The sequence below is a fragment of the Coregonus clupeaformis genome, chromosome 20 (assembly GCF_020615455.1).
Source record: "Coregonus clupeaformis isolate EN_2021a chromosome 20, ASM2061545v1, whole genome shotgun sequence".
Taxonomy (NCBI): Eukaryota; Metazoa; Chordata; class Actinopteri; order Salmoniformes; family Salmonidae; genus Coregonus; species Coregonus clupeaformis.
Window position 1 is genome coordinate 41,470,317 of NC_059211.1, and position 21,435 is coordinate 41,491,751.

Consider the following 21,435-nt stretch of genomic DNA (forward strand, 5'->3'; position numbering starts at 1 on the left):
AACCAAAGCATAAAAAATAAACTTTGTTAAATCATTTATGGGGCACAAACTGCAATTTACCGCAGTCAGGGTTGAGATGCGGGTTTTATTGAATCCCTGCCCATGTCTTTATTGTAGGATATTATGTAGTGTAGATGTGTGCCCTGTGTTGATATGTGTACTCTGTCAATCAATATATATTTTATTTTCTTATTTTATTAAATTATTTCATTAATTTATTTTACATTTAATTTTGATGAAGAAAAATATTAGTTTATTCTGGTCTCCATTAGCAATGTCTTGTGATGGAGCGCGCGGCTAATTTCCTGAACGACCAGGCCAGAGTAGCAGATTGCAGAATAGAAACCCTCCCCAATTCCACTTTGTGTTTATATATATTTTTTGAATACTTATACTATAGAGGGAAAACTGTCAACCCTATCCAAAGTGCAGGACCAAAGAGAAATAATGTATGCTTTTGTGAGGTTCTTGGAAGACGATATGTGCTATGCTTTACCTGCTTCAAATGTGAAAGATTTTAGACCTCTGCACAAAACAGATTTTGATAATCAGGTGTATCTGGTTCTCAGAACAGAAGAGAATGGTGCAGGCCAGCCGGGCAAAGCACAGATTCTTGCCCTTGCAGGTAAGTTAGCTTCATGGTCTCTTTGTTTTACTGTATTGAAATAGTTAAAATGTTTGAAGTGAGATTAGACAGATCATAGAGAATAAGATAACATACCTTTTCAGTCGGCTGTCAAAAACACTGTCTAACTTACCTAGCTAGCTATCAAGCTAACAATGTTCTCGTAAGGATGCTATTGCTAACGTTACCTAGCTAGCAAGTTTACAGACGTTTGGTTTTTTTCAGGGTGGCATATTTGCTCTCTTATCACATATTTACATATGAAAGCTATAGAGTTCTTGCTGATATTGTTTTTAGCTAACGTGGCTAGCTAGCTAAACTAGCTAATGTATAGCTAGTTATGTGACATCAACGTTAGCTAATGTTAGCTTAGCCAGCCACTCGCACATCTAGCTTGTTTACTAACATTGGATACGTTATCTAGCAATACACAACACCTCGATATGGTAGTTAGCTAGCTACATGATGTGATGACTGTCACTGTCAGTCGACCTTTGCTAGCTAACTCGGACAACGTCAAGCTAGATGCATACAAGTTAGCTAGCTAGCAATTATGTTTCCACGTCACCGGTTATATCAAAAACGTTTCCCCCTACACATATGAGTGTAACGTTTTGTTCATACTTGCATCGTGTAACAGAGCAGCCACACGTAGCTAGCTCAGCTTTGAACCATCCATAACTAGGGTAGTATTTAGCTAGATTATTAATAATCCTCGTGTTTGAACAGTCCCTGGGTTTAAATGTCTAAATGATCTCAGTTCCCTGCCTAATGTCAGTTGAGTGTCCATTAGCTAGGTTTGTTGTTGTTTGAGATTGTCGGACTGTAGCTAGGTAACCCAAAAAGATTTCACCGCCTCACTGCAGAATTAGACATTCATCCAAGTTATCCAAACGTAAAAAAAAAAATCGAAGTTGCTTGAAACGTAAAATTTCGAAGTGTTATTGTTGCTCTAGCTTTCCATTTATCCAAACTTAAAATGTTAAGTTAGGTTTAGGCACTCATTCAGAATGGATAAGGTTTGGGATAGGGTTAAAACTGAAAATAAAAAACTGTGTCCAGGACTGTGATCCCAACCTGGTTTTACGCCCATCCACCACCCCAGTCCACAACAAACCCAAGCATACTTGATGGTAATAGCGCTCACTTTTGAAGACATTTCCCAACATCCTCAGGTCATGGATAGGCGTCCAATTTTAACATCAATCTTGAACAACCTGGCTGAGCTAACCTTATGCCTTTCTTGGTTCACACTGGATAGCTAGCTATTAGCTAGGTATGGAGCAAGATAGCTGCCAAAAGGTTGAACGTACGTATTGTTAGATGGTAAGAAAATCCATACGTGAAACTTAAAAGTTAAATTAGACCAGTAAATGTACACACCCTATCTTATGACTATGAATGAACATTTACACGTTCAATTCTTACTTTACGTCTCCCTTTACTTGGTTACAGATCGTTTTTATGCGTACAAACGTTCATCAGTAATGTGGCATCTGCAAAGGACATGAACCGAACGTAGCTAGTCGAAGTTAGCTAGTCAATCAAGCAACTCTAGCCCAGACGTTAGAGATTCTTTGCAGCTTCCGGTTTCATTTCCAAAATAAAAGTCTAGAGCTTGTTTTAGAACTGCATTCGAAAATGACATTATACCAGTAGATGGCGTGCTATAGGCTTGGGCCTTCAGCAAATTACTTGTGGGAGAATGATAAAGACACAAGAGCCTTGTCTAGAATAACTGCCAGAGCTGCAAAATAAGTAAATATGATTTCCGCTATTTAAATATGCTATGCTGTTGTGTGTTATTTAATGGCCATATAATTGCATAATTTAGTTGTATAGCCGCATGGGGCTACTGTGGTGATCATGTAACCTAATGAATCACACTTTTGGGAGCACGGACTGTATGCCTTTTATTAGGTGTTTTGACTGTTATATTAGCGAATTCCACTCTGTATGTAGGCTTGTTATAGCCATTTGCATTGCACAACCCCATCACACAGAGGCTATATCCATATCAATAAATGAGACAAAACAAAATATTGATTTAAGTCTTGGCTATAACCTGTCCTGAGCTAAATAGCCAAGGGGTCTCAAATGGTCAAGACTATCTGTAGCCTATTCTTATTGCCAGATCTGTTTTCCCTAACAACCACTGCAAGTGCTTTAACTATTTTGTTTAAAATGTATTTAGAGGCTATATTTAGAGGCCTGTGAGCTAGGGTCTCTTTTTAAGGGGAGCCCTATAATAAAAACAGTTATAAAACACAAATACAGGTTGAAGGCCTATTTATTTTTATTTGGATAGGCCTAAATTAAACATTGAATTATTAAAGTGATAGGCTGAAGACATTTAGATAATTTTGGTCCTCTGTAGCTCAGCTGGTAGAGCACGGCGCTTGTAACGCCAAGGTAGTGGGTTCGATCCCCGGGACCACCCATACACAAAAATGTATGCACGCACGACTGTAAGTCGCTTTGGATAAAAGCGTCTGCTAAATGGCATATTATTAATATTATATTAAAATAATTTTGAATACACACATGGATTTCAATAAACAAATGGTAGCCATCAAGTAGCCTATAATTTTATATGCCATTGTAGGCTACCATTTGATAAAAAAACAGTGCATTTGGAAAGTATTCAGACCCCTTGACCTTTACCACATTTTGTTACGTTACAGCCTTATTCTAAAATTGATTAAATAAAACAAATCTACACACAATACCCCATAATGACAAAGCGAACATAGGTTTTTAGAAATGTTAGCAAATTTAAAAAAATTATTTTAAAAAATGCCTTATTTACATAAGTATTTAGACCCTTTGCTATGAGACTCTAAATTGAGCTCAGATGCATCCTGTTTCCGTTGATCATCCTTGACGTTTCTACAACTTGATTGGAGTCCACCTGTGCTAAATTCAATTGATTGGACATAATTTGAAAGGAAAACACCTGTCTATATAAGGTCCCACAGTTGACAGTGCATGTCAGAGCAAAAATCAAGCCATGAGGTGGAAGGAATTGTCTGTAGAGCTCAGAGACAGGATTGTGTCGAGGCACATATCTGGGGAAGGGTACCAAAACATTTCTGCAGCATTGAAGGTCCCCAAGAACACAGTGGCCTCCATCATTCATAAATTGAAGAAGTTAGGAACCACCAAGACTTCCTAGAGCTGGCCGCCCGGCCAAACTGAGCAATCGGGGGAGAAGGCCCTTGGTCAGGGAGGTGACCAAGAACCCGATGGTCACTCTGACAGAGCTCTAGAGTTCCTTTGTGGAGATGGGAGAACCTTCCAGAAGGACAACCATCTCTGCAGCACTCCACCAAACAGGCCTTTATGGTAGAGGGGCTAGACGGAAGCCGCCCCTCAGTAAAAGGCACATGACAGCCCTCTTGCAGTTTGCCAAAAGGCACCTAAAGACTCTCAGACCATGATAAACAAGATTCTCTGGTCTGATAAAACCAAGATTGAACTCATTGGCCTGAATGCCAACCTGGTACCATTCCTATGGTGAAGCATGGTGGTGGCAGCATCATGCTGTGGACACAGCCAAGACAATGCAGGAGTTGCTTCGGGACAAACCTCAATGTCCTTGAGTGGCCCAGCAAGAGCCCAGACTTGAATCCGATCTAACATCTCTGGAGAGACCTGACAATAGCTGTGCTGCGACGCTCCCCATCCAACCTGACAGAGTTTGAGAGGATCTGCAGAGAAGAATGGGAGAAACTCCCCAAATACAGGTGTGCCAAGCTTGTACCGTCATACCCAAGAAGACTTGAGGCTGTAATCGCTGCCAAAGGTACTTCAACAAAGTACTGAGTAAAGGGTCTGAATACTTATGTAAATGTCATTTCAGTTTGTATTTATTTGATAAATGTGCTAACATTTCTAAACACCTGTTTTCGCTTTGTCATTTTGGGTTATTGTGTGTAGATTGATGAAGAAAAATAACAATTTAATCAATTTTAGAATAAGGCTGTGACGTAACAAGTCAAGGGGTCTGAATACTTTTCCGAATGCACTATACATATGTTGAAATGACTATCACTGGAGTCACTTCAAATCAATGTGTACCACTTGTGTAGCCTACCTGTAGCTGGCAAACCAATTTAATAAATAGCCTATAGCTTAAGTTTATTGTAGTTGTAGCCTGGTGTTATTATGCGATTATTAATGGACATGTTTAGTTAATTACATTGGAAGTTATCAAAGCTATCGCAGTTGCGATCAGTTGTTAGAACTCATTAGATTGATGGTAACAGTAGTCAGATTAGGCTACAGGTTAAAAAAATAGCATATTCAGTTAAAATGTATATTATTAATATTTAATTCAGGGATTGGAATTATGACCCTATCCTCAGTAGCCTATTCTAGCAGGCTATTGGGAAACAAGCATTTCTTACCTCAAAATCACCTCGCTATTTATGTTGTATAAATTAGTCTGTTAATTTGAACTAAGCAAGCTGCTAAATCGTTCAGTTTACATCTTGCCTACATCTTGTCTAGGCTACTGTAGACTATCTGAAATGAGATGTACAGTGGGGGAAAAAAGTATTTAGTCAGCCACCAATTGTGCAAGTTCTCCCACTTAAAAAGATGAGAGAGGCCTGTAATTTTCATCATAGGTACACATCAACTATGACAGACAAATTGAGAATTTTTTTCCAGAAAATCACATTGTAGGATTTTGAATGAATTTATTTGCAAATTATGGTGGAAAATAAGTATTTGGTCACCTACAAACAAGCAAGATTTCTGGCTCTCACAGACCTGTAACTTCTTATTTAAGAGGCTCCTCTGTCCTCCACTCGTTACCTGTATTAATGGCACCTGTTTGAACTTGTTATCAGTATAAAAGACACCTGTCCACAACCTCAAACAGTCACACTCCAAACTCCACTATGGCCAAGACCAAAGAGCTGTCAAAGGACACCAGAAACAAAATTGTAGACCTGCACCAGGCTGGGAAGACTGAATCTGCAATAGGTAAGCAGCTTGGTTTGAAGAAATCAACTGTGGGAGCAATTATTAGGAAATGGAAGACATAGAAGACCACTGATAATCTCCCTCGATCTGGGGCTCCACGCAAGATCTCACCCCGTGGGGTCAAAATGATCACAAGAACGGTGAGCAAAAATCCCAGAACCACACGGGGGGACCTAGTGAATGACCTGCAGAGAGCTGGGACCAAAGTAACAAAGCCTACCATCAGTAACACACTACGCCGCCAGGGACTCAAATCCTGCAGTGCCAGACGTGTCCCCCTGCTTAACCCAGTACATGTCCAGGCCCGTCTGAAGTTTGCTAGAGTGCATTTGGATGATCCAGAAGAGGATTGGGAGAATGTCATATGGTCAGATGAAACCAAAATAGAACTTTTTGGTAAAAACTCAACTCGTCGTGTTTGGAGGACAAAGAATGCTGAGTTGCATCCAAAGAACACCATACCTACTGTGAAGCATGGGGGTGGAAACATCATGCTTTGGGGCTGTTTTTCTGCAAAGGGACCAGGACGACTGATCCGTGTAAAGGAAAGAATGAATGGGGCCATGTATGGTGAGATTTTGAGTGAAAACCTCCTTCCATCAGCAAGGGCATTGAAGATGAAACGTGGCTGGGTCTTTCAGCATGACAATGATCCCAAACACACCGCCCGGGCAACGAAGGAGTGGCTTCGTAAGAAGCATTTCAAGGTCCTGGAGTGGCCTACCCAGTCTCCAGATCTCAACACCATAGAACATCTTTGGAGGGAGTTGAAAGTAGTGTTGCCCAGCGACAGCCCCAAAACATCACTGCTCTAGAGGAGATCTGCATGGAGGAATGGGCCAAAATACCAGCAACAGTGTGTGAAAACCTTGTGAAGACTTACAGAAAACGTTTGACCTGTGTCATTGCCAACAAAGGGTATATAACAAAGAATTGAGAAACTTTTGTTATTGACCAAATACTTATTTTCCACCATAATTTGCAAATAAATTCATTAAAAATCCTACAATGTGATTTTCTGGATTTTTTTCTTCTCATTTTGTCTGTCATAGTTGACGTGTACCTATGATGAAAATTACAGGCCTCTCTCATCTTTTTAAGTGGGAGAACTTGCACAATTGGTGGCTGACTAAATACTTTTTTTCCCCACTGTAGGTCTATCAGGCACTATAGGCTACCTGCCTTTATCTAAGCAAACCATTGCAAAATTTAATTACAATCATAAACCCAGATTTTAATCTGTAGTCTATGCCTATTGAAATGACAAGTCGATCTCGCAAATGCGCCATTTATAACGGATTTTAGTCTTAACATCTGGCACATAATAACAGCACCATTTCCAGAAAATAGCCTAAATGTTTGTCCAAGTGTTTCTTGCTCAAAGATTGAGATCCTCTGTCCAGCTTTCATCACTCAAACTCTGCTGTTGGATTTATCTATAGTTATGCACATGCGCAAAGGGGATTTATTTACAATTATAAACCTGGTTCGAGCCCTGAATGCTGATTGGCTAAAAGATGTGGTATATCAGACCATATACCACGGGTATGACAACAAAATTACTTTTTACTGTTCTAATTACGTTGGTAACCAGTTTATAATAGCAATAAGGCACCCCAGGGGTTTGTGGTATACCATTGCTAACGGCTGTATCCAGGCACTCTGCGTTGCCTCATGCATAAGAACAGCCCTTAGCCGTGGTATATTGGCCATATACAGTGAGGGAAAAAAGTATTTGATCCCCTGCTGATTTTGTACGTTTGCCACTGACAAAGAAATGATCAGTCTATAATTTTAATGGTAGGTTTATTTGAACAGTGAGAGACAGAATAACAACAACAAAATCCAGAAAAACGCATGTCAAAGATGTTATAAATTGATTTGCATTTTAATGAGGGAAATAAGTATTTGACCCCCTCTCAATCAGAAAGATTTCTGTCTCCAAGGTGTGTTTTATACAGGTAACGAGCTGAGATTAGGAGCACACTCTTAAAGGGAGTGCTCCTAATCTCAGCGTGTTACCTGTATAAAAGACACCTGTCTACAGAAGCAATCAATCAATCAGATTCCAAACTCTCCACCATGGCCAAGACCAAAGAGCTCTCCAAGGATGTCAGGGACAAGATTGTAGACCAACACAAGGCTGGAATGGGCTACAAGACCATCGCCAAGCAGCTTGGTGAGAAGGTGACAACAGTTGGTGCGATTATTCACAAATGGAAGAAACACAAAATAACTGTCAATCTCCCTCGGCCTGGGGCTCCATGCTAGATCTCACCTCGTGGAGTTGCTATGATCATGAGAACGGTGAGGAATCAGCCCAGAACTACACAAGAGGATCTTGTCAATGATATCAAGGCAGCTGGGACCATAGTCACCAAGAAAACAACTGGTAACACACTATACCGTTAAGGATTGAAATCCTGCAGCGCCCGCAAGGCCCCCCTGCTCAAGAAAACACATATACAGGGCCGTCTGAAGTTTGCCAATGAACATCTGAATGATTCAGAGGAGAACTGGGTGAAAGTGTTGTGGTCAGATGAGACCAAAATCGAGCTCTTTGGCATCAACTCAACTCGCCGTGTTTGGAGGAGGAGGAATGCTGCCTATGACCCCAAGAACACCATCCCCACTGTCAAAAATGGAGGTGGAAACATTATGCTTTGGGGGTGTTTTTCTGCTAAGGGGACAGGACAACTTCACCGCTTCAAAGGGACGATGGACAGGGCCATGTACCGTCAAATCTTGGGTGATAACCTCCTTCCCTCAGCCAGGGCATTGAAAATGGGTCGTGGATGGGTGTTCCAGCATGACAATGACCCAAAACACATGGCCAAGGCAACAAAGGAGTGGCTCAAGAAGAAGCACATTAAGGTTCTGGAGTGGCCTAGCCAGTCTCCAGACCTTAATCCCATAGAAAATCTGTGGAGGGAGCTGAAGGTTCGAGTTGCCAAACGTCAGCCTCGAAACCTTAATGACTTGGAGAAGATCTGCAAAGAGGAGTGGAACAAAATCTCTCCTGAGATGTGTGCAAACCTGGTGGCCAACTACAAGAAACGTCTGACCTCTGTGATTGCCAACAAGGGTTTTGCCACCAAGTACTAAGTCATGTTTTGCAGAGGGGTCAAATACTTATTTCCCTCATTAAAATGCAAATCAATTTATAATATTTTTGACATGCGTTTTTCTGGATTTTTGTTGTTGTTGTTCTCTCTCAATGTTCAAATAAACCTACCATTAAAATTATAGACTGATCATGTCTTTGTCAGTGGGCAAACGTACAAAATCAGCAGGGATCAAATACTTTTTTCCCTCACTGTACCATACCCCCTTGTGCCTTATTGCTTAATCATAGCAGTCAATTAGTTAAATCGACATCCATTGATGGAAAATGATCTGTCGAGTTTAATAAGGGCCAATTATCTATACTCTTTTCACATATTCAAATTCCTTTATTACGTCATGTCATAGCTCCCAATAATAATTATTTTTAGGAAAACCTAATTTTGCTTCTAACGTCGTTACAAGTTACTACGATATTTGTTTTTAATTGGCTCGATAACGTTATGGAAAAAGGGTTTCTTGTATAAATATGGCAACTCCTTTCTTGCTGTAAAAAAAGGGCTTGTTTTTAGGCCTTTTGGGTAGGTTTTGAGTGTTCATGGGCTAGAAATTTAGCTAGACCTGGCAAACCTGGGAGTAATAGAGAATGGAGACTTTAACTTGAAAATATGCAGGATGCCTCTTTCCGGTTTCCCTGACTTCCGTTTTTTTTATACTGTGTTATGCTTGTTCGCGTAGCAATCCTCACAGGCCGTTTTTTTTGTTGGTGAGATGAAACTGCCAAAACTCTGAAAGGTATTATTGTATGTCGGAATTGCAACACACGATTTGTTCAAGCCTAAAATGTTAGTCCGTAATCATAACATGATGTTTGTATGTTCACAGATGAAATGTCATGTTTACACATGGCTTTTCTTACGATCCTAACAATTTATATATGGATTTTTTAACGATCCTAACGATACGTACGTTCAACCTTTTTGGCAGGTATCTCGTTCCATAGCTAGGTAGCTAGAAAACACATACTTATGTGAAGTTGTCCACAATAAGGATTAGCCTTAATAGTGGAATTTGCGATCACCTTCAAAATAAAGGTTCCTCATTGAAAGTGTTGCAAATGTATACAAATAGAGGAATAATGCATATTTGGACTAGATAATGTTGGATTGTTATATAAATTCTACAAAAGACAATAGTTCATTTAAAAATGTAGTTGAAAAAAAAGATGTAGCTCATATGAAATATCTTGCTGCGTTTTCTAAATGCAGATCTAAAATGGTTCTTATTGTAATTTCTGCTCGGTTAGACTCATTTTGTGCTTCAGTTGCAGTTCTCCACTCAGAATGGCCGTTCGTGAATTGTCATCCATCAACAGACGGCGCTCTGACTGATGTGTAGCAACTTACCTCCTGTACTTTTTCTCTGTGTACCCTACTTACACAGAAATATGATGGCCATGCAGTTTTAGCCAAAAAATACCATACTATTTTCTCCCGAATGTGTTGCACTAATGTATTTTCTGTGAAGGAGAACTATAGTTGCACGCCCCTGATCACTCTATTGAAGCAAAAAAAACACTGTTCATTTTCAATATAAAACGCAGGTGAAATGGTTTAAAAAACAGATTATTTTTTGGGGGTCTGTGTTTTGAAAATGCAGATTTCCGAACTCTGACTGTGAATGTATTAGACTTCAGAATTGTATTGGGGGGCATACTTATACACTGCATTACCAGAAGTATGTGGACAACTGCTCATCGAACATTTCATTCCAAAATCATGGGCAATACTTTTATCATTTACCATTTTTATTTAGAATTAATTTTTTCCATTTACCATTTTCAATTAACCATTTTCTATTTTCATTTTACAATTTAATTGTGCCATGAATCATGCGCACTGATATGAAAAAAATATATACATTTATAATTTTCACATACCTATTTAGAATCTAAGCATTTCATTTTCGAACTGGCACTGATCACCCTAATATTTGCCATAACACTCCTTAAAAATTCACTCTGATTTGGAGAAAATTATTTTTTCTCTTATGTAACCTTTATTTTTGTCTGAAGAGTTTATATGTTTGATTTCTGCTGACCCTTAGCTCTATTTTGCAGATAACATTGATGAGTTTGAACATAATATAATTCAAAAGAAGATGAAAATTCCTAAGATGTCGACAAGGAATATGGGAAATTTAGTTGAGAACCACTTTGGGGAGGAACGACTGCCACTGAGACATAAAAAGGTAAGTTCAACTAAGCAAGGTAGTCAAAACTAGTCATAGTTTTCAAACTGTTAGAGCATTTCTATGATTTTGTGCTCAGTGAATTTGATGGTGCGTAAGTAAGCATTTTACTGTTAGTCAACACCTGTTGTTTATGAAGCATGTGACAAATAAAATTTGATTTGAGTGATTCAAAATCTTCTCTAATAATGCTGTTCTCAAGGATTATGACGAATACTGATGGTAATCGCTTTTTATAATATAACGAACTGTTACTATGAGTTTGGACGTTGCCCAATAATCCCCCTGCTATTTGTTTAACCATATGCTGGATGAACACAAATTCAGCACTCTGGACAGCTGCCCTTTAACAGGCAAGTCCTCTGAGCTGCTCATCAAACAACCTCATGACTCCACTCTTCCCAGTGATTTATAGCACATCATATAATTTTGTCAAGCTAGCCCCCCCACCGCTATGGATATATGGACATCCACTCAACATTTACATTTTAAACTAAATATATACTGAACAAAAATATAAACACAACATAAAGTGTTGGTCCCATGTTTTATGAGCTGAAATAAAAGATCCCAGAAATGTTCCATACGCACAAAAAGCTTATTTCTCAACGCTTTTGTGCACAAATTTGTTTATTTCCCTGTTATTGAGTATTTCTCCTTTGCCAAGATAATCCATCCACCTGACAGTTGTGGCATATCAAGAAGCTGATTAAACATGGTCATTACACAGGTGCACTTTGTGCTGGGGACAATAAAATGCCACTCTAAAATGTTCAGTTTTGTTACACAACACAGATGTCTCAAGTTTTGAGGGAGTGTGCAATTGGCATGCTGACTGCAGGAATGTCCACCAGAACTGTTGCCAGAGAATTGAATGTTCAATTCTTTACTATAAGTCGGCTCCAACGTCGTTATAGAGAATTTGGTATGCCCAACCGGCCTCACAACCGCAGACCACGTGTAACCACGCCAGCCCAGGACCTCCGCATCCGGCTTCTTTACCTGCGGGATCGCCAGAGACCTGCCACCCGGACAGCTGATGAAACTGAGGAGTAGTTCTGTCTGTAATAAAGCCCTTTTATGTGGAAAAAATCATTTTGATTGGCTGGGCCTAGCTCCCCAGTGGGTGGGCCTGGCTCCCAAGTGGGTGGGCCTATACCCGCCCAGGCCCACCCATGGCTGAGCCCCTGCTCAGTCAAGTGAAATCCATAGATTAGGGCCTAATTTATTTATTTAAATTCACTGATTTCCTTATATGAACTGTAACTCAGGAAAATTGTTGCATGTTGCATTTATATTTTTGTTCAGTATATAAATATATAGTCAAAAATTAGTTTTTATTTGACTGAAAATATGACATTTATGACACACCAGATCACTGTTATCACATGAATTGATGATGCAGGCTCCACTTCATTATTATCACAATGATAACCTGCATTAAGTCCTATTTGATTCTACAGGCCCAGACACAGGACAATGGGCGTCCCACAGGCAACTCCTCGAAGAGCCTGGCAGCGGTGGTGGCCCGCCTGGAGAGGAACGCTGTGAGTTCCTGCATAGAGGGAGAGGATGACCTGGAGGAGGACCGACTGGCTGAGTTGGAAGAAGAAGAGGATGGTGACTCTGGGCCTGAGAAGGCGGTGGTACCGCGGGTTCTGTATGAGGAGCTGGTCCACAGCTACAGGCAGCAGGAGGAAGAGATGAGGAGGCTACAGCAGGAGCTGGAGAGAACCCGCAGGCAGCTGGTCCAACAGGCCAAGAAGCTGAAGGAGTATGGCAACCTGCTGACAGAGGTGAAGGAGCTGCGTGACTTCAACAGGAGGCTGCAGGACGTGCTCCTCATGAGGCTGGGCAGCGGTGAGAGACACACACTCTCCAGTCACCTCTCACTGCAGCCTGCCATGCACGTTTGTTCAGGTTAAGAAAAAACTGTTTTACTAGACTAGTGTCACCCACATTCAGAGTTGTCGAGATGTTTAATCTGTAGGTTTGGGTACTGTTGTATATGCTTTTTAGCAATCAGCTGCACAGTTGATAACAAGTTATGAAATATTTGGTTGTTATCGTTAAAGTCTTTAGTGTGTTTATGTTGTAAAACGTAGTATTTGCTTGATACTACAGCTATTTGGACTTATAGTTTCTAGAGAGAGGGAGAGAGGAAGTGGTGTAATCGGTGAGTTTGCTAAAAACTTAAATATTGTACTGATTGAGAGAGGATCAAGTCTGTATCAGCGCAGCCGATGTCCCCTTATAGCGTGAGCGTACCGTGCCTGCTCCACTTACTCATTGCTAGCTCTAGCCTGTCCTGAGGAACCACTGCACTCACTGGGAGTCTGGGCTGCATCATGTTAGCTCCCCACCCATGCTGCACAGAAGTTAGCACACTTGAATAATGCAACACGGCATGTAGAAATATTGTTATTTACTGTTCGCAAAACTATGTGCATTACAGGCTAGAACACTTTACAATGCAGGAAGATACCAGTAGCTTCCAGCTTTGTAGGCTAACGTTCCTTGCTGGGGCGGTTGTTAAACTTATTTTTTTTCCTTTGGGGAGGGTTGTGTGTTTTTTAAAATTAGATACAGGGGAGGGTAGTGCATTTTTTCCCTGGTTTACATTTAGCAGGTTTTACTATATAATTTATTCCATCCTAGCTACATTTCCTCATCTGCTAGCATGCGCCTTCCCTATCAAGGTGTTTTGGTACTTCCCTTTTGCACTATGCTTTTCCGCGTGCTATACCACAGGTCAATATAGTCTACCAGTTTGTCTATCCTGCCCTCTATCCACCATTCATAGTGACAATAGTGGTAGGTGGATCGTTTGTCCAGATCTGCAATAGGCTAACTTAAATCATTCAAAGCTGCACCAGTTTAGATTTTTTTATTCCACAAGAACATAGAGGAATAGCTGATAGGCAGCAGAGAGGCCAGGTGCCTCATTGCGAATGGAAGAACAGTGAAGACATGAGACACGCAGCTCATAGAGCTCCCTGATTGATCTTGTTTAAGGACAATACAATTATCCTACCTAGACTAGCCTACAACACCACAATGCAATGAATAATTGTATTACTGTTTTCAAGGTAGCACAAAATTCTACTTTAGGCTGTAAACTGCAGTGAAAATGTCATTTTATTAACGGCGCAAAAGCCCTGTGATTTGAATGTTTCATTCCATTCATTCCTTTTGAATCAGTTGTGGTTATACTCTCGACAGTTTATAAGGTTTAGAAAGGCACAGTAGCACGCCAGTCTGGCTGTATTCTTACAGTAGCACGCCAGTCTGGCTGTATTTTTACAGTAGCACACCAGTCTGGCTGTATTTTTACAGTAGCACACCAGTCTGGCTGTATTTTTACAGTAGCACGCCAGTCTGGCTATATTTTTACAGTAGCAAGCCAGTCTGGCTGTATTTTTACAGTAGCACGCCAGTCTGGCTGTATTTTTACAGTAGCACGCCAGTCTGGCTGTATTTCTACAGTAGAACACCAGTCTGGCTGTATTTTTACAGTAGCACGCCAGTCTGGCTGTATTTTTACAGTAGCACGCCAGTCTGGCTGTATTTCTACAGTAGAACGCCAGTCTGGCTGTATTTTTACAGTAGCACGCCAGTCTGGCTGTATTTTTACAGTAGCACGCCAGTCTGGCTGTATTTTTACAGTAGCAAGCCAGTCTGGCTGTATTTTTACTTCTGATACTGAGATGCGCTGTCTGTTGCGGATCATTATTCTCCCAATAATGTGGCCACATAGGTCTATGCTCCCAGTAGGCCCAGTTATTCAGGAACGCTTAATGTGCGCTCTGCCTCCTCTCTGATCCAAGAGGCTATTCCTCACGTACCTAAAAAAACTTAACACTTCAATATAGCCAAGATATTTGTCATTTAACTTTTTGTCATTACCTTTTATGTGGCCAGGCTCTGTCGCAGCCGGCCGCGACCGGGAGACTCATGGGCGGCGCACAATTGGCCCAGCGTCGTCCAGGGTAGGGGAGGGAATGGCCGGCAGGGATGTAGCTCAGTTGATAGAGCATGGCGTTTGCAACGCCAGGGTTGTGGGTTTGATTCCCACGGGGGGCCAGTATAAAAAAAAAAGATGTATTCACTAACTGTAAGTCGCTCTGGATAAGAGCGTCTGCTAAATGACTAAAATGTAAATGTAAATGTAATGTGTGGCATAAACTCAACCAGTCACAATGTTTTTTGGGGGGGGTTTTTATACCCATTTTGCTCCCCATTTTTGTGATATCCAATTGGTAGTTACAGTCTTGTCCCATCACTGCAACTCCCGTACGGACTTGGGAGAGGCGAAGGTCGAGAGCCATGCGTCCTCCGAAACACGACCCTGCCAAGCCGCACTGCTTCTTGACACACTGCTCGCTTAACCCGTAAGCCAGCCACACCAATATGTCAGAGGAAACACTGTACAACTGGTGATCGTGTCAGCGTGTATGCGCCCGGCTCGCCACAGGAGTCGCTAGAGAGGGACAATTTGTAGCATATATTTTATGTAAATATAGAATCAAAATGTCGAAAATCTGATTTCCCCCTAGCTGATCGTTGTCAGCATTGTTAATTCATTTGTATTTTTTTTGTACAGTAAGTGGAGGGTCATGTGAAAATATTTGTAACGTTGGGGAGGGGGAGCATTTATTTTACTAAACCGTGAGTTGGACCCTCCCCAGTAAATTTTGAACTGTCACTAACATCAATTTACTACCCTAGTACCTTGTTTGTGATACCATAACGCAAAAAAAGGCTGATTTCAAAGTTGTCACCAAGAATCATAGTCATTGCCAAGAACGTTATTCATTCACTTTGTCTCCCTCACCTCGCGTATCTTCTCTCTCTCACTGAGTACGGTTACATGCACACAATAATGCGATAATTGTGGATAGTCAGATTAATAGAATAGTTTGATTAAAATGTTTACATGCTTTGCAAGAAGAATGAATTCCCTAATAATCCTGTTTACATGGACACATCTGAAATCAGGCACCTGATGGCACTCTGATAAATGCAGAAAATTGCCAATCAAAATAAACGTTCTACCACAACGGCCATGTTATTTTTGGGAAGCATATTTGATTCTGAGTTCGGACATATGAAGTTTGTATGTGAAAACGACTTCTAAGACGCATACATTGTTGTTCCGAACTTACTTCACTAGCAATAAAGAGGAAAGCTCGCTCGGCTGGTCCTAGCACATGCGCAGATTAAATACACCGCTGGAACACCGATTTAAGGTGTTTATATGTCCTAATAATTCAAAACATTACTCAGAAAACCAGCCGTTTTAATCAGCGGATGCTTACTTCGATTTTGACTTTACGCCGATTTAAAATAAGCAGAGTAAGGGGTGTTTACATGACTATTGCATAATCTGCCTACTACTATAATCACTTTAATATCGAATTATAACTGTGCATGTAAATGTACTTATTGTGTGAGTGAATTATGTCATTAGGTCTTAAAGAGACAGCGCACACTTTTATAAAAGAAGAGTTTGCTTCTTCAATGCAAATGTTGTTGATCAGTGCAATAAAATAACTCCCAAAATGAAGGGAAACATTGTTTTTCATCTAGCCCCATGAAATCAGCCAAAAGAAGCTCCATAACTCAATGCATGCACACACTCCTATTGAATATGCATTCACCTGTATTGTGAATAGGCCTAGGCTACATCTTTATTTACTCAGTTTATCAATAGAGATTTAACATTCAAATAAATGATTACCATTATGTAGTCAGAGTGGTAAAAACAAAGTCAAATTGATTATATAATTGATTGTATAAACGGACATAGGTCAGGTCATTATCGGTGCACAGACGCGAAAAATTGCTGGTGCCATCAACTGAAAACGTATGTAGCACCAGTAGTGCCACCAGTGGAAAAAGTTAATTCTAGAACCTTGAGACTACTGTAGTGTAGAAGTGCAGGCCTCAAGCCAGTCCCATGGCCAGCTCCATGTGTTTTGCATTGGTGTGATATGGGAGCAAGGCGGTCTAATGGACGGGCTAGAGATTATACTGGCAAGGGTGCTTTCGGGTCAGGAATGTATTGCGCTGACCAATATTAAAACTCATCAGCTACATTAGCGCTTAGTGTGGCCAACCATCAAGCCTACTGGGTTAAAATAACCCAACAGTCTCGAGGCACAGTGAAGCATTGCTGCAGGCGCCGATCCAAAGCTAAGACTAGAACTCCCTAACCACATGCTGCTGTGGTTGAGTCAAGGCCTCTGCCAGTGTTCTAGGCTTGTTGTTATCTGAGAGACTAACAACACTACACAATGTGCCTAGAGATATACATCTCAACATTACTTTTGATTTTGCACCTTATACAGAGCCTATGCATGACAATGGCACTCAGACAATCAAAGTGGAGGTGGTGGAGCCCATCATTGAGCCACAGGAAGTGTGCAGAGAAGAGGCCAATACCAGCTCCAGCCACTCCCCCTCCCCAAGAACAGTCTACACTTGTAATGATGGCAAGGTGAGTCTCACCGCCCCCGATCTCACCCCCTCTCTTTCTTCCTCGCTGTGGTCGCTTTGATGGGGAGGAAGCATTCTATTTTCCCTTACACATGAACTTGGGAACTTGCATTGCACTAGCCTTCACCTATCCTTGAGGGTAAACAAGGCTGAGATGATTGTCCGTATAGCTTAGGCATCAGCACTGTTTATTGCCCTGATAGTGGTTGCAGGGCTATACACGTAGTAATTCTGCCTGCTTCACATGACAGGGGGGGGATTTGTGTTACAAGCAGAGAGCCTCTCAATTCAAGCGTGAAGAACAAAAGCAAATTAGAACTCTCACACGTTGCCCGCTATTAATTATTTCTACCAGAGGAATTGAAGTGACTGACAGGTAGCCCAAGAAAGAAAAAAGAGAAAGGGCTCCTCTAAGTTAAGAGCAGTGGAAAGCTTGTCTGCTGGCCAGGGGCCTAAAGCACATTAGCTGCAAAGGGAAAAGCCTTTGGATGCCAGCCTAAAGACTTCTCAGTGATAAAGGCAGGGCGGCACACATGGCGCTCTCTGCATAAGCTCATCTTTAACTCAGGGCAGGCCTGTCAATCCGCTTGTAGAGTTGTTTGGTGCAGACTTACGCAACATACCGCTCTGTGGTTCTATGCCAGTATAAATACTCAGTGCAAGTCATCCAGGCTGGAAACCACTGCCCCTTACTTATTTATGTAGCTGCTGAAGCATGACTCTTTGATTTCTAATTTGGGCTGAATAGTTGTGGGATGGGCTGCTTTGCTGCTGTTGGTTATAGTCCAGTGTGGTCACAGGTCTGAGTGTAGGTGACCCTCACTACATATCTGTGCTGTGTTCCTGCAGGTGCACCTGGGCGGGGGCATCTGGGTGCAGGAAGAGAAGTGGCATCAGCTACAGAGGACACAGGGAGACTCCAAGTTCACCAAGAACCTGGCCGTCATGATCTGGGGCACTGAGACGCTCAAGAATAGGAGTGTCACTGGCGTGGCCACCAAAAAGAAGAAAGATGCCCTTCCCAAGCCCCCCCTCTCCCCAAGCAAGCTGAAAATAGTCAGAGGTAAAACTGTGTAGGCCTGCTTTCAGATGTTTTAGGCACTGTTTGCAACTCACAAAGTTTGGAAATATCTCTTAATTTTGGGGGATGAGTAATGCACACTTATTTCCTTTAATTTTTTTACAGAGTGTCTATATGACAGAGTGTCTCAAGAAACGGCAGACAGCGCAGAGATCACACAAAGATTGTCCAAAGTGAACAAATACATCTGTGAAAAAATTATGGATATCAACAAATCCATCAAGAACGAGGAGAGGCGGGAATCGAAGCTGCTCATTAGACAAACTGTCAAGAAGGAGAATTTCACCTACGATGGCATGTAGTGTCATAAAGTTGTCACCATACTGTACCTCTCATTTTCTGGTGGGTAGGATCATGTGTGCCAGCACTAGAGATTCTCAGTGGGCGCCCAATGCCCTAAACAATCCTTCAGCTGTAAGACAGCTTTACCTGCCAGTCAATGCAGTGAGTGGTTGAGCGCTTTGGTATGAGTCATATGAACTGGTGTGAGTATTTTTCTAGGCTTTAAGTAGGACCGGGTGGACATGGGTTTTAGAGATGTTTTTGTGTGGAGAGATTCTTAAAGCAATCTGGTTGTTAGAGAATGCAGTCGCGCTCAAATCAAATGTTCTGTGTCAGAACATGACATTGAGTCCTAATATTCTTAGTGATTTCCCTTGAAAAATAAGTATTCTGATTGTAAGAAGATATTCTGGAATAATCATGCTAGTGTGTGTGTGGTGGTAGAAAGGTTAGCCATGATGAAGGCCTTAGTGTAGAGGTCTCTGTGTGCTATTGGTACTTAACGTGTCGTGGGGGGGATGTAAAGATCCACTTTTACAACAAGGTCTTAATTGATAGAGGCCACCTTGCACAGATATTCTGTTGTCCTAGAGATTATTGCTGTGTATCTTCCATGGAAATATGCCATTTGGATTTCCATAGTATAGAGCGCCAATTTACATTAACAGTTTTGTAAAGAGGTTTATCATTGTTTCAGTGTGGTGCTTGTCCACATCAGACTGGGAAGATACAGTATGTTATTTTCTGGATACTGGTTTACAGTATTTATCTATCCTACTTGAGAGATCCAACTTTAGATTTGATTTTACATAAATGTGATTGTGGTAGTTATCTTTATTCAAACTGTCCTGCAGATCATTAAATTGTTTTGGAGTTGTGGTACAAGAGTTTAAGCCCAGAAAGGCCTTAGGATATGGCAATTATTGGGGACTGTCCTCAAGTTTTCTAGTAAGCTGTGATTGTAAAGTAAAGCTGATATAGCTTTAAACTGCACTTTGGTGTCTGAATGTGAAAAGTTGCCAGATACTGTGTTTGGCTGTGGGTAAAGCTGTCTGCAGCTGTCAGTGTTATGCTAGATCCCCGTGGGCTTGGATAAAGCAGACTTCCTGCTCTCTCACAGCCCTCTTCTTTGAGGCACACCACTTGGAATGAAATAAGGTATAGTGACAACTTCCAATGACATGCCATCAGAACTTTTCAAATGTCTTTGTTTTTCCCCAAACGGCTTGTCTGGCTGTCTGCAATCTGGAATAAAACGCTGCAGATTGAATTCTCAACTGTGACCATGTGGCTAACTGTGAATCACCTGCAGGTCTGCCTGGCAAGCCTTTTTTTCTCCTCACTTTCTATTTTTGTTTTTGTGTCTGTCTATGGTTTTTCTTTATAGTTCTTACTGTTCGGTCAACCTTTTGTTAAGCTACCATATGTGGGGATATTTTAGTGTATATAACTGGTCTTTTTTCACAAATCGTGGATTTTCAGTTTTTAGTCCGATTTACACGTTACCATGTTAAACTCCTGTTGGGTCTATTTTTTTTTGTCTGGTTTGTTATTTGACATTGCAATTCCTTTGTTACCTGGTGAATCTTTTTATGTTTGTTTATTTTCATAATCATTGTTGGCTTTAAGCTTGATATTGTATCCAAATGTAGATCAGAGGCATCTAAAGTCAAAGAAAATAAGTGTCTCATGTGAACTCTGTGAAAAATGAACAAAAGAAACAAGACAAACCACAACACTCTGACATATCTTAAGTTTCCCCTGTTTTAAGGATTGGTTGTATTAGCACATCAATCATTGAATGCACTTTAAATCTCTTGTGACAGATTATCTATTTCCAAAGAAATTGATTTGTTTGCAAAATTGAAAAAAGACAACCAACAATCAATGTATTATAGATTTGAGTTCTGGTTTGTTATTTGTATGAACTGAATATGTGTGAAGAGTGGTCCTTAGTAAGCAATGCTTCTGGAACATACTGCTTTATATTCCCCAGGGTTAGCCTATTCCCTCCGACCTGCCACTCCACAGCCATTAGAATAAGCTTTAGACCTCAAACTAATGTGTAAAACAAAGATGTTTTGTTTTTTAAAAGCAACTTCCTTTATGAGCCAGACAATAGAATTCTACAGAGAGGAACTGCATAATAGTTATTCAAAATGCTAAGCTAATCTTTTCTGCTGCTCTCTTGTCCCGTTGTTTCTATTTTCCAGTTATTCTTACAGTGAGGGGAAAAAGTATTTGATCCCTGCTGATTTTGTACGTTTGCCCACTAACAAAGACATGATCAGTCTATAATTTTAATGGTAGGTTTATTTGAACAGTGAGAGACAGAATAACAACAACAAAATCCAGAAAAACGCATGTCAAAAATGTTATAAATTGATTTGCATTTTAATGAGGGAAATAAGTATTTGACCCCTCTGCAAAACATGACTTAGTACTTGGTGGCAAAACCCTTGTTGGCAATCACAGAGGTCTGACGTTTCTTGTAGTTGGCCACCAGGTTTGCACACATCTCAGGAGGGATTTTGTTCCACTCCTCTTTGCAGATCTTCTCCAAGTCATTAAGGTTTCGAGGCTGACGTTTGGCAACTCGAACCTTCAGCTCCCTCCACAGATTTTCTATGGGATTAAGGTCTGG

The 21,435-nt window shown here is 40.9% G+C and overlaps 2 protein-coding genes across 5 annotated transcripts in view; both read left to right on the forward strand.

The window, feature by feature from the left end:
- The window catches only part of agbl4 (AGBL carboxypeptidase 4), a 369,255-nt gene that overhangs the window by 254,489 nt on the left and 93,331 nt on the right, over positions 1 to 21,435 (forward strand). The gene's annotated exons all lie outside the window — the stretch shown is intronic.
- LOC121533413 (BEN domain-containing protein 5-like) lies at positions 327 to 21,075 on the forward strand. 2 transcript variants are annotated; one of them, XM_041839347.2, is made up of 6 exons: positions 327 to 625; positions 10,800 to 10,930; positions 12,394 to 12,850; positions 17,281 to 17,429; positions 18,278 to 18,491; positions 18,615 to 21,075. In XM_041839347.2, the coding sequence occupies exons 1-6, from the start codon at positions 448 to 450 to the stop codon at positions 18,809 to 18,811; spliced, it is 1,326 nt and encodes a 441-aa protein (XP_041695281.1). In that variant the 5' UTR covers positions 327 to 447; the 3' UTR covers positions 18,812 to 21,075. The 2 variants fall into 2 exon arrangements, with proteins under 2 accessions (XP_041695281.1, XP_041695282.1); XM_041839348.2 differs by having other exon boundaries at positions 12,394 to 12,790.